General features: G+C 59.5%; 1 protein-coding gene across 2 annotated transcripts; it reads left to right on the top strand.

Moving 5' to 3' along the window:
* LOC130681025 (basic proline-rich protein-like) lies at positions 1-1,278 on the top strand. 2 transcript variants are annotated; one of them, XR_008994067.1, is made up of 3 exons: positions 1-440; positions 569-801; positions 1,214-1,278. XR_008994067.1 is itself a non-coding variant. In XM_057493035.1 (2 exons), exons 1-2 carry the CDS (start codon positions 24-26, stop codon positions 674-676), a joined length of 525 nt encoding a protein of 174 aa, XP_057349018.1. In that variant the 5' UTR covers positions 1-23; the 3' UTR covers positions 677-1,093. The 2 variants fall into 2 exon arrangements, 1 of the variants encoding a protein (XP_057349018.1); XM_057493035.1 differs by lacking the exon at positions 1,214-1,278 and having other exon boundaries at positions 569-1,093.
* Positions 1,279-13,599: the final 12,321 nt, after the last annotated feature.

Below are 13,599 nucleotides of genomic sequence, written 5' to 3'. Positions count from 1 at the left end.
GGAGTGACAGGAGAGGAAGAAAAATGGGCCAAGAAATCAGAGTGGACGCGCGGGGGGCGCGGGCCCGGGAGCGGGCGGCGGCGGCGGCGAGCGGGGGCCGCGCTCTGCCTCGAGGGACGCTGCCCGCGCGCCGCCCCGGGCCCCCCGCCCCCGCCCCGCAGGCCCGGCCGGGCCTCCGCCTCGACCGCAGCCCTCCCGCGCTCCAGGGCCCCCCGCCGGCCGGCGCGCCGCCTCCCGAGCTGCTCCTCCCCGCGTTCCAACCCGCCGCGGCGCTGCGCTCCCCGCCGCCTGCTTTCGGCGTCGCCCGATTTCCAGACTCTGCCTCCGCGCCCGCCTCCCTGCCCGCCGCGCCCGGGCGCTCTCCTCCCTTCCTAACTCAGCCCCTCCGTCCCCGCGCCCTCCGCCGTCGGCGCCCCCCGGCCCCCGCGTCCCCCGCGAAGGTTCGAAGCGGAAACGGGGCGCGCGGCGCGGGGGAGGGGCGCGGCGGGGGCGGCGGCCGCTGGAGCGGGAAGCAGGACAAATGAGGCCCGGCCCGCGCGGCCGACAGGCCCCTCCATCTTCCCATTAGCGCCTAATGGCCCCCCCGCCGCCGCCTGATGAAGATTTATCGGCCCCGGAGCCCCCGCCCCTCCGCCCCTCGCCGCGGGCCTCCCTCGCCCGCCGCCCGGACACCTGATGAAGCCGTCAGCGGGGCGGGCGGGGCCGGCGAGCCCGACCCCGGCGGCCTGGGAGCCGCTGAGACCGCGGACGAAGTTCCCGAGACGCGGAACCAAGGGACCCCGGGCGGGAGTAGAGAGAAGGGTGTGGTCACCGGCCCAGGGGGCCCCCCCACAGTGACTCGGCCCTCTGCCCGTGGGCCCGGGGCGGGAGTGGGAGTGGGGGCTCCGGGCGAGTTCGCAGGAGTCGAGGCCTTCATGGGTCGGCGGCGGAAGTTGGGGCGCGGAAACCTGGGTCTGAGAGAGACCCGAACTTATGGGTCCTGGGAGAGAAGAAGGTTGGGGACCAGGACCCCTGGGTCCTGGGAGGAGGGGCTGGGGGCCAGGCCTTCTGGGTCCCGGGGGGTAGAGGAGGCCGGGAGCCTGGCCTCCTGGGTCCTGGGGGGTAGAGGGGGCCGGGAGCCTGGGTTCCTGGGCCCTAGGCTGGGAGCTCGGCATTGGGGGGGGCTGGGTTGGGAGGCTCCTGATTGATTTCTGTTTACCGGCTGTCCCTGCAGGCGGAAGAGCGAATCGCGCCCCATCCATCAACAGGCTCGCAGCCTCCCTAATAAAAACATTTTACTCCTAAATGATCTCGAACTAATTAACTCAAAGTGTTAATTAAAGTTTGCGCAGACAGCATTGTCATCAGGGAGGGCGGTGGATCCATCTTCCTGAGAGAGAGAGACAGGGTTTGGGGGGGCATCTGGAGAAGAAGGGAGGGCCCCCATCCCCCCTCACGCTGGCCACTGCTGGACCCTCATTGGCCTGGCAGCCTCCCCTGGCTTCTCTCTTTGCATCTCTGTCTCTACTTTCTGAGTTTTCTGCTGCTCTATTGACCTGCCTGTGTCTCTCCCTCTCTGTCACTGCTATGTCAGTCTCTGTCTCTGAGTCCTTGTCCCTGTCTCCTGTTATCTGTTGCCAGAACAGTCTCCCCATGTCACTCCCACCTCCTGTTAATGCGGAACTTTTACCTGTGTGTGGGGGGGGGGCTTGGGATTATGTGTGTGGACAGATGTGTGTGTATGTCAGGATACATGTGTGGTTATATGTGTCAGAGTGTACACATGTGTGTCTGAGTCCAGAGATGTATGGACACATGAATGTTGGGCTTCATCACAGACATTTGTGTCTGTTTTTGTGTGCACAGGTATGCATGAGCCCAGAGGCATGTGTGTGGGCACATGTGTGCCTGGATGTGTGTGACCAGTACCAATAGGCAGGCTGCTGTGTAGGAATCCAGCAGAGGGTCCCTGAGACTGTTTGAGAACATCTGTGGGTCCCTTGGGTTAGGACCTGAGGCACCTTCCTGTCCCCCAGTGGACACAGACAGGCAGGAGCAGATCTCAGGTACACTAGGTGAGTGACCAGGTGTGAACTCAGCTGTGAACTCAAGTGAACTTGTGCCCACGTGCGTGTGCAGCTCCTCCCTCTTCCCCTGGACAGGGCCTCCTCCTCCCCAGCCTGCAGGGCCCATCTCCTCTTCCCATCTTCCTGAGCTGCCAGCCAGCGGGGCAAGGGAGCTGGGGCCAGGACAGGCCACCAGGCCATGGGCATCCGTTGGGTGGCTGGCTGGGCGGCCCCGGTGTGAGCTCATACATCAGGGCTGACAGGCTCCGAAAGCCCCGGAATTAAAACCTAAATCAAATATTGATCACCCGCTCTGGCCGTGGCGCCTACTGCGGCCCCCCCAGCTCCCTCGCGCTTGCTCCCTGCTCCCCGGCTCTCAGGCGTCGCCACTGTCCTGTCTTTCTCTCTGTCGTTCTTGCCTCCTCTCTTCCCTACTTCTGGCGACTTGTCTCTGGCCCCAGCAGGTGCCCGCTCAGCCAGAGACAGAGAAAGAAACACCCAGAGATTGAGAGAGACAGAGACACATGTCACAGAGACACATGTCACAGAGACATGGGAACGCACAAAACTGACCTGGACATGAAACAGTTAAACACAGACCCACAGTCGGACCCGGAGTGAGCAACACACAGACACAAACCCAGGAAGACAGACAGATGGACACAAACACACAGGCACCCACAGATGAACACACAGGAAGTCACAAACAGCCACACCCTTAGTCACACAGTCACAAACACACACAAATACTACACACAGGATGCACATACACTCAGGCAGACAGACATCCACCGGCCTATGGAAACACACACAGGATCACGTAGGCTTGGGGGTGATGACAGAAACAGGCAGTCACAAAGCAAGTTACCACAGCACAGAACGAGACAGAGACAGAAAGTACAGGGATCCATGCAAGGCAGACAGACACACAGAGCTCTGAGTGGCAGAGAAAACACACACACACACATTCCCTGTTCCCCCATTTGCACTCATCCTGTTATAATGGCCAACTCCCTCTGACTCACCCCCCAGATGCCACCCTCACTCCTGGGTCCAGAGCCCAGAAAGGCCTACTGCACAGGGAGGAGGCTCAGACCTCATTTTCCCTCCGTGGACCAACACTCAGCAGCCAAGGTCCTGACGAAGTGAGCTGGAGACGTGGACCCAGTGGGGACAAAAGGGCTCCCCGCCAGAGACAGGCAGAGACAGGGCCAAGGTCATGCCACCAGGCTTGTCCAGGGACCTGGGGTCCAGTCTCTGAGACCACCTGAGGGATGGAGGCCAGACAGTGGGAAGAACTTCCCTGGGCCACAAGGGCTGGGGCCCCACAGAGCCAGCTGGGGTGCTGCTCCAGCCCCCACCCCACCCCCTGGCTTCCCAGCTGGGGTGGGCGGCAGTGAGGCGGGCCGTGGCGGCTGCAGGGGAGAAGATGAATCTTTCATGAGTGATTTGCGGCCGCCTCTTCTCGTCCCGTGTTGTTTAATGTTTCAATTTGGGCGAAAGCAAAACATTCAATCAGGCGGATTAAGTGCGTAATGCGTCTCATCGCTCAATCTGTCGCCTCCGCCGGGCAGCCCGCCGGGTGGGGGGGGATTGGGAGGGGGTGGCAAGCAGAGACCCCGGCCACGGGGCGCCCTGTCCCCAGCTCCACTCCTAAGCTGCCCCTTGAGAAGCCCCTGAACCTGGAACCCCTGCTGGGCCACAGTCTCCCCCACCCCGAGTTCAGTTCAGCCTCATCCCACCTACCACTTCCTGCTCCATCTCAGGGTGTCCACTTGGCCTGGGGGGGCCCGGGTTCTCTGTACGCCTCTGTCCACCTGCCTCATTTGGTTGGCTGTCTCTCTGTGTGTGTCTGCCTGTCTTTCTCTGTTTGTGTCCTAGGTGTGCCCATCTGTCTCTCCATGAGCGTCTGCCCATCCTCTGCTCTTCTCTCTGTGTCCGTCTGTACCTCCTTTATCTCTCTGTCCACCTGTTCCCCTCATTTTCTTGGCTTCTGTACATCTCCCTTCTTTAGATCTGCTATCCCCCATCACTTAGTCCTTCTTTCCACAGACAGGCTCCTGTCTGTCTCTCGCGCTATAGTACTGGAGTCTTCACATCAGCCTAGCGACAGTCTGTCCAGCAGCAGTCTCTCTGCCACCCTTACTCTGCCCCCTTTTTCCCTATCCCCCTCTAACTTGGCCCCTGTCTGCCATGTCCTCTCTTCCCCTCTTTTCTCTTGCAACCAGGATCTCTAACTGACCCTTGCCCCTCTGGCACCTATTTCTCTGTCCCGCCTATGTCTCTGTCTGTGTCCGTCTGTCTGTCTGTCCATCTCTCCTTCTCTGTCTCCGGTCCCATTTGGGTCTGTCGCTCTGCCTTCCTTTCCCCCAGGTTCCTTGACCTGCGGGCTCCCTGTCCCATGGCTGGCACAATCTCCACGTCCACTAGGGGGCAGCAGGTACGGGCTTTTCTGGTGGGGAGGCTGACAGGAGGGCCGAGGAGCTTCCCAGCCAGCCCCGTGGCTCTGTGCGGACCACCCCACTCATGAGTGTCCATGCAGACCAGCCCCTTCCTCCCTCGGACTCAGGAGTCAGGGTCACCAGCCACCTTCCCAGAACCAAGGGGTCCTGTCCTCCAGCTCCCTCCTTCCTCTCTTCCAGGCAGCCCGTGACCTGCTGGGGGATAAATGGAGATTTCAGCTAGAGGACTGACAGGCACTAACCAGAACTGTTCTCACAGCTGCCTGCTGCTGAGACCCAAGGGGCTGCAAGGCCAGGGACCCACAGCGTGTGCAGCAGGCACAGGAACAGGGACACACACAGATGGACTGCAGGAAACACAAGCCGTCAGACTGTCATAACATGCAGGGGCTCACCCAGCAGCCAACATGCGTGCCCCCACGCAATGCACAGCCCTGTTCGGACCCCTACGCCCCCGAGAAGCCTGTAGACATGGCACACATAGCCACACTCTGCCTCAGCCTGCCTTGCTGTTTGGGACTGTGTCACGCACACACACACACACACACACACTCCCCCATTCAGAGTTTGGGGGTCAGCCCAAGCAGGGCAGGAGGCTCCCCAGACCCCCATCTCTGTGTGCACCCTCAGCCCTGAGCCTCTCAGCCTCTGCCTCCCTCCGGGGGTGTGCGCACCCCCTCCTTCCCTCTATCCCCTTCCTGCCCTCTAGCCCTGTCCACCTTCCCCTTTCTCTCCTCTCTGGGGTCATGTCCCCCTCAGTGTCTCTCTCCCCAGCTCCCTAAGTTTCTCCTCTGGCTCCCACCTCAGTGTCTCTTCTGACTGACTGTCACTCTTTCTCCATCTCTCTCTTTCTCTGCATTTGTCTCTGTCCACTTTTTTGCCCCTCTGTGGCAGGTCTCTAACATCTGGGTTTCCTGTTTGTCTGCATGGCACTTCCCTCGCCCTCTCTCATCCTGTCTTTCTATCAGTCCCCGAGTCTCTCCCGCAATGGCTCTCTTGGTCTCTGTCTCTGTGACCCGAGGCTTCATGCTGTCTAAGCTCCTGTCCGTGTCTCTGCACACCCTGGCCCCCATCCCTGGGCCTCTCCCAGTCTGTCCCAGTCTCTGTCCCTGTCTCTCCGTCCATCCATCTCTCTTCTCCCAGCCCCTCCTTCCCTCCCCCTCTCTCCCTCTCTGTCTCACTCTTCGCCTCTCTCTTTTCTCTCTCAAGTGTTTTCAATTTTATTCTGAGTGGAATTAACTACCCCTGATGTCAAATTGCCGCCGAAATCGATAATAATATCTTTACAAAAGAGGATATTCTTCTCTCGGAGAACGGCCTCTGAAAAATGGAAAATTTAGTCGAAATTGATTCATTACTTGACACTTTATAGAACGGCTGCGTATTGATCGCACCTGTCATGTCCCATCTCCCCTAATCGAAGCTGAAGGCCGGCTCCGATGCCTGCTATTTTTCATAATTCCACCGCAGCCGACAGCTCCACAAACACCACCGCGCGCCCGGCCTCCGCCTCCCGCTCTGGCCGCCACCGCGCGCCCTCGGCCTGGCCCTGGCCTCGCGGGCCGCGCCTGCACTGCCGGCCCTCTGTCCGGCCGCCGGTTCCCTGCGTGTCCTCTGTCCGTCCCCCTCACATGCGGGCGGGCTCTCGGGCTGCCTGTCCTCTCCCATCCCAACCCCAAGTCCTAGGTCTATGGGGCCTTTTCCCGGGATCGCCTTCCGCGACCTGTCCAGCAGACTTCTCAACACCCCTCCCTTGTCCGTCTGTCGTGTCCCCCGAGCCCACCGCGCCCACCCCGGCTGGCTGCCTCCCCACTGCTCTCGTGGTCATCTGCCTGTCCTCCCGGGCATCCCCTGCTGCGTCCTTCCGCCGCTTTCCAGGGCTGGGGGGCGGGGTGGGGGATGGGGTGGGGATGCTCTCCGCTCCCCGTCCCGCAGCAGACCCGCCTGTCCCGGCTCTGGGTTCCCTCCTACTCCCCAGCACCCCGGGTGTGGCCTGGCCCAGTCCCAGCCCCACCCCTGCCCTCCGCCCAGAACCCCTCTTTGCTGCTTCTCCCCACTTCCCCTGCCCCCTCTTGCCCCTCCCTCCCTTCCTGGGTCTCCCCAGGCCCCCCAGTGCCAGGCACCGCCCTCACTGGGGACTCAGAAATGAATTAGACACCAGGCCCTGACCTCAGTGAGCCTTGAGCCTGGTGGGAGCCCAGGGGTGTGTGGGTGGGGGTGTCAGACTATGCAGAGAGCCTGAGGGTGGGTAGCGTGGACTCTGCTTTGGGGGTATCAGTCAGAGCTGGAGACCAAAGTCTAATATGTGTGTGGGGGGCAGTGGAGGTGGGGGTGTACACAGCTGTGTACTGCATGCTGGTGGGGTTAGGAACACAGATCCTCCCCTGGCCCCTGCTCCCAGCAGGGTCAGGCTGCATGGGCTCAGGTTCCACTTCTAACACTACCAAGCTGTGTGTAGGCAAGTGATCTCTGTGCCTCAGTTTCCCCATTGGTAAAATGGGAGGGAGCCCAATAACAGCACCTCCCTCAGAGGGTTGTGGTTGAGAGAATTGAGTTAATCCATGTATAGAGTTGGGGCCATTGCCTGGCTCAGAGCGGTAACGTGTTCATGATCACGGCTGGCATAATTGTGCACAGAGCCTGTTCAGTAAACCCCCTTGCGTTCCTGTGGCTCAGGGAGGGCTGAGGCAGGAGTGGGTTAGGGGGATGGATTCTTGGGGTTAGAGGTGAGCTTCATGGCTTTACCTTCTGCCACCTTTAACGCTGCTTGCTGCCCTCTTGCAAGGGTGTTACAGGCAAGCTAAAGGGGGGCATTAGACTTAACAGAGGGGGTCCTCTCACTACTTAGGAGTTTAAAAAGAGTCTAATGGATGTTACAAACCCCGAGGTGTTCTCTCTCTTTCATGGGTAATAAATTCAGTCCACTGGGTGTTACAGGCTGGTGAGGGGGTTTCTCTCTCTCTCTCTGTCTGTCTCTCTTGCAGGGGGCATTAAACACCCTGAGGGTGTTCTCTCCCAGTGGGGTGTTAACTACAGCTGTCTGTGATTGCAGCCTCCCTGGGGATGTTAACTACAGCTTAATGGTCCCCCTCCTGTGAGATGCTTCCTTCAGTCAAGTAGGTCTGGGCAACACTGCTGACTGACTCTGCAGCCTCCGTGGGTGTCACACCCCTCCTCGGGAACGTGCACAGCAAGAACTCTCACTTTTATTGAGCACATATTATGTGCTTACAGGGCACAGCCCACTGATGTCCATCTTCTCATGAATCTTCCCAACCACCTGGGGCTCAGGGAAGGAATGCAGTTTGCCCAAGGATGCACAGCCCAAAAGGTGGAACAAAAATCAGGAAGGCGTCTTCTTGCTGGGAGAGGGGGTTCTGAGCAATCAGATGAGTGCTTTTCATAGGCCCAGTAGCAAGTACAGCCTAGCTGGTCCTCATCCCTGAGGGCATCAGTGCTCTCCCTGGGGATCCCCCGTACCTGCTGCCTGGGTGCTGTAAGCCCCTCGCAGGTGTTACCTACAGTCTAACCCTGGCATGCTTTCATCCCTCCTCGAGGCAGGGCTTACAGATAAAGCGTGTGGGAGCCCACTGGACTGACGCTCTGTGCTGGCTTATGCATGTCAACAACGTTCCAAGGGTGCTCTGTGTGAACAGTGTAGCAAGTGATGCCTTCCCAGAGGGGGTGCAGTCTCATGAAGGGTGTGACATACAGTCAGTTGAGTTCTTTCTGCTCAGAAGGTGTTCTTTCTCTCTTTCCAGGGGTCCTTCCGTGCACTTAATGGTCATAAAATACAATCTAGTTGGTGCTCCGGATGCCCTCATGTATTCTAGCTCTCCTGAAAGATGTCCTATCCACCTGGAGCATGTTGTCTCTCTCTCCCAAAGGGTGTCATGTGCAGATGAAGAACCTGCTCCTTGGCAGTCAGAGCCCTGTACCATGGAGGTGCTGGGAGGATGTTCTCCAGTCTGGTGGGTGTCACAGACACCCAAGGGTACAAGTCTAGCTGGGAGTTCTCTTCAGAAAGCTTGTGTACCATCCCAGGTTGTTCCAGATAACCAGACGATGGTGGCTGTCCTGCGGGGTCTCAGGCACAAGCTTAATGAAAGGGTAGCACACCAGTGCAGGGGCTTCCTGCTGGCTTCCTGAAAGAGTGTTTTTCCTTGTGGAGGCAAATGAGGGACTCCTCGACTTCTCAGAATGTTTAGAATTTGTAGCATGATTGTTTTGAAGTAGTAATGTTCATGGCAAGTGTGTGTGTTGGGTGCTTGGCCCAGGGCCCAGTGCTCGCCATGTTTAATTCTCTCAAACTGTCTAGAAGGTAGTTGTCATTACTGCCCCATTTTGCAGATGAGGAAACGGAGGCTTGTGGATGCTTAGGAACTTGGCCAAGTGAGGTCGGGGGGCTGATGAGCCGTCATGGCCACAGCATTTGGGGACTGTCGTCGTGAGACACTTTCCCCTCTGGGGGCAGGTGACTCCAAGGGCTGGGGTTCCCTTGGGAATGTGGCCTTGGGGCTTGGGGGGTGGAGCCTGACCTAGGAGTGTGAGAGAAAGGTGGGGAAGGGAAGCGGCCAGGGGGAGAAGGGAAAGGCGTAAGGGGAGGACAGGGAGGGAAGAGGAGGGTGAGGGCGGGGGCGAGGGTCTGGCTGGACCAGGGAGTCCAGAGGGGAGAGGAACTCCGGGGCTGGGGCTGTTGCCTTCTGGGCCCCAGGGGCTGTTTCCGTGTTATTTCAAAGGGAGCAGATCTGCTGGGCTGGGCAGGCCCTTCCCTGCCCCTGCAGGCGTGCGTGCTTCTGTGACCTCGTGGGCGTGTGAGGGAGTGTCAGTGCACCTGCCCTGGGTTGTCTCGGTGAGTGTGTGTCCACCCTCCTTGGGCTTGTGTGTCTTTGAGGGGGTGTGTTAGGGGGTGGAGTGCAGTAGTTGTGTGTCACCAAGCATCTGTGTGTGTCTGTGTGTCCAGTGTGTGGGGCCAGGGCGTCAGGGCACCAGGGTCACGATAGGTCTGTGTGTGCAGGCTGTGTGTGTGTCTCAGTGTTTGGGTTGTGTATTCCACTTTTGGCATTACTGTAATTGTGTTTGTACAGAAGGTAGGTCCGTGTATGTGTGTGTGTGTCCATGCGCCCACTAGGCGCTGTGTCCTGTGTGTGTGATGCGTGTGTCCCCGTGTCCGTGTGTCTGCTGAGCAGGCTGTGTGTGTGTGTGTGTGTGTGTGTGTGTGTGTCCGGGTCCAGTTCTGCATGTCCGGCAGGCGTCGTGGCCGCGTAGCTGCTCGGTCCACCGCAGCCCGTCCGGGCGCCCGCGCGTCCTCCTCGGGCGGGGGGCTGCGGGAGGGGGGGAGGGGATGGGAGGGGTCTCTCCACCCCTCCAGCCACCCCGCCCCCACCCCACTCCCTCAGTCCCGGGATCGAACCTTATTTAGAGTCGCGATTCGACATCTGTTTTCAAATTTGATCAGCTCTGAACTTTATTTTCCGAGTTTGAGGAAAATTATATTCCATCGATCGCGCTCCCGCCCCCTCCCCCGCGCCGCCCGCCGCCCGCCGCCGCCGCCGCCTCCATATATCTGCGCGCCGAGCCGGCCGGGCGGCCGCGAGGGCGGGAGGCGCGCGGCGCGCCGCGGAGGAGCCGTGGGCGGAGGGAGAGCGGGAGGCGGCGCGGGGTCCGGCCGCCCTCGCCCCGCGCCCCCGCCTGGCCCGCAGGCCCCGCGCCGCCAGCTCCGTCCCCGCTTCCCGCGCCGCCGTCTCTCTTCGCGCGCCTCTTCCGCGTCTCTCCGCAGCTGCCCGTGTCTCTGCCCGGCGCCCTCTCTGGGTCTCTGCGGCCTCTCCGTCCCGGTCTGCCCGGGACTCCCGCTCGCCCCTCGCGCCCCCTCTGGCTCCGCCCCCCGGCGTCTCCGCGCCCCGCCCCCCGCGCCCGCCCCGGTGCCCCCTCCCCAGGGCGCCGCGGGGGCCATGGCTGCGGGATCCCAACTTTAAACACTTCTCCCCGGACCGGAGCGGTGCTGATGCGCGAGCCCCAGAGAGTGAGTGAGCGCGGGGGCGGGGCGCGGAGGGGAGCGAGGGGGTCGCTGGCCCGGCCGGGGGCGTTGGGGGGGTGCTGCGGGAGGAGCGGGGCCTGGTGGTGCGCCCTGCGGGCGGGGTCCGGGATCCGGATGTAGGGCCGGGGAGTGTGAGAGTGCGGGAGCGGGGGACCCGGGAGGGCCTGGGGTCTGAATATTTGGGAGGCGGGCTGACCTCAGGGGGGCTGTGGCGGTCTGGGACTAGGGTCCTGGTCTGGTGCAGAGGCTGGGGCTGAGGGCTTGTCTGGGACCTGGAAGCTCAGAGCCAAGAAACCGGGTATTTGGGGTTGAGAGCTGACTCTTAGGGGCTGGGAGTCAGGACTGGGGATGTGGGTATTTGGGGCTGGGGTCATTTTGGGGGTTCGGGCTGGGGGAGCTGGGGTGTCTGGATTTGGAGCTGGAGTCCAAGGCTGAGGTTCTGCAAATTTGGCTCTGGATATTTGGTGTGAGGGGTCACAGGGGCTTTGGGAAGGACCTTTGGGCCAATTCTGGGGTCTGCACCCTTCAGGGCTGGAAGTGCAGGCCTGGCCTTGACCTTCAAGGGGTCGTGTCCTTCTGGGTACAGGTGGCCTAGTGTGCCACACATTTTCTGTCCCTGTCATTCCACTACTGTCCCTGGGCCATGTTGGGCCACCTCTGTTCTCTCTTTCCTGGCTGTGTCTTTCCTCATTTCCTCTGTCTCTGTCTCTTCTGGCATCTCTGTGTCCACCTTTAACTCTCCCAGAATATGCCTCTCTGTCTCTCTCTAACTCTTTATCTCTGTCTCTCACAGCATCTCTCTCTACTTCTTTGGGTCCAACTCTCAGAGTACGTGCCTCTCTCTCTTCCCATGTCTGTCTCAGCATCTCTCTTTCTGTCTCTGTCTCTGCCTCTCTCTGTCTCCTAGTATCTCTCTGTCTCTACCTCTCCCAGCATCTCTGTCTCTGTCTCCCCCTCACTGGTTTCCGCTCAGATTAAGCCGGGGACCTAATTCCAGGCCCAGGATCGAATTTTCTGGCAACAAAGGGAAATAGCGAATCGATCGGTCGCTCCGGAGATTAAGAGACAAGCGGCGCGCGGATCTATCACGGCTAAACGGCCCCCCCGCCCGCTCCCCCTGCCCGGCCAGCCCGCCGAGGCCCAGACGCGCTCCGCATCGCCAAGCAGCCTCAGGAGCCCCGCTGCCCGGCAGGCCTGGCCTCGCCAAGCCCAGAGCTAACTGCGTGCCCTGCCTAGGACCAGAGCCCTGGGAGGGACCCGCGAACCAGAGCTGGCCCCTGGGGAGGGGAGGAGAGGGCGTGAGTGAAACTGAGGCGACAGACCACCCTGAAGACTCACCCTGCACACACCTGTGGCCTCAGGTAACAGTTTTCATGCACACCTGTCTGTCAACACACCTGTCACATCAATGCTCCCACCTCAAGTCCCCACATCTGAACCTCCAGGTAGCATTTGTGTCCTTACCTGTCCTCTGCTGGTTAACACCTGTCCTCTGCACCTGTAGCTATCACCTATTTCCTCTCACCTACTGTCCAGGTAATACTTGTCCCTTGAAATCTACCTTAAAGATACGCATGATCTCTCAGGTGACACACAAATCCTCTTACCTGCACCTCCAGGTATCACCTGTTCTCCAAAATCTGTCCCTTCCCTCTGAATCCCTGCCTCTGACTCATTTCATACCACATTATCGGCTTCCTTCATGTGCCTGCACCACATCACCTGCCCCCTAAAGCTCTAAGCACACTTATTTCTCCCACGTTGGTATTTCCTCACCTCTGCCTCTCCTCAGGTGATACCTGGCACCCTATCTTCACACACACGCATACCTTCCTTTGCACATAAGCACTCACACACGCATCCTTCTAATCTGTCCTCAGGTAATGCCTGCCCCTCCTACCCTCCTGGCTGTCACTCACACTTCTCCCTTTCAAAGCTGACCTTGCCCACCCTCACACCTGTCCTTCCAAAAGAGCTTTCCAGCTGAGAACACACCTGCTTCACACCACTTTCTCTGCCTGCACCTAACTCACTCTCCATCTCCCATCATTTAACACAAACACACCTCCTTCCAGCTGATTGCCCCATACCTGTCTTTCCCACTTGCCGTTTCAGGTAACTCATCCCAGACGACACACGCCCGCATTGCACCTGTCCTCTGACCCTACACCACCCGACTGCTCCTACAGTGGTCCCAGGGTATCATGTGGGTCCTTCTTCCTCGCGTCCCTCCCCTGCCATGATGTCTTCCGCAAGCCCTTGTCCTCGCCAAGTCCCACCTGGCCCACCTGCACACTTGCTGCTTGCCTTGTGTCTGACTCTTTCTCACTATCCCTCTGTCTCTGCCTTTCTGTGTCACTGTCTTTCACAGCACAGCACCATACACACATTTGGGCAGGGAATCTGTCCTTGGCCATGGGTCTGCCTTACCTGTATCCCCCAGGTACTGTCTATCCATTTCTCTTCTTTTCCCATGTACATAACTTCCTATGTTTCTCACTTCTTCTTTCCTTACTGTGCAAGGTCACACCAACATCTGCACATACCTGCCTGTTCCTCACCTGTCTACCTCAGGTATCACCTGCTCTTGTGCCATGTCTACTCATTTCTTCAGCAAACAGATACTAAGACCTCCACACTGCACCTCCTTAATCTCTCTCTGCTTTTTATCTCTTCAGCCAGGTGTCTGCCACACGCCTGGACTCCCTAACTTGTCCCCAGGGAGAACACCTACTCCTGGCCATGCTCCTGCCCCACAGACCTGCACCTGACTCCCAACACTGGTCCCCTCTATCCTCCTCCTCCCCGCAGCATTCATGCAACCCTGTGCCCTTTGTAGCTTTTTCAGACATGGTGTGCCCACCCCACCCCACTCAATCACCTTGTCTCATGTTCACTACCTGCTCACACAACTGTCACCCCCACACCTTTAGGGCCAGACCTTTAGCAGCTCCCTCACACGTGTCTCCAGCCTGAGCCCGTCTGGAAATACCCTTTTCACAGAATGTGTCACTAGCCGTCTATCTCCTCAAGAAACACCTTTCTTGATGAGCAT

The sequence above is a fragment of the Manis pentadactyla genome, chromosome 15, assembly GCF_030020395.1.
Source record: "Manis pentadactyla isolate mManPen7 chromosome 15, mManPen7.hap1, whole genome shotgun sequence".
In the NCBI taxonomy this organism is placed as follows: Eukaryota; Metazoa; Chordata; class Mammalia; order Pholidota; family Manidae; genus Manis; species Manis pentadactyla.
The sequence above is the reverse complement of the archived record's forward strand: the minus strand, read 5'-3'. Positions and strand labels throughout refer to the sequence as shown.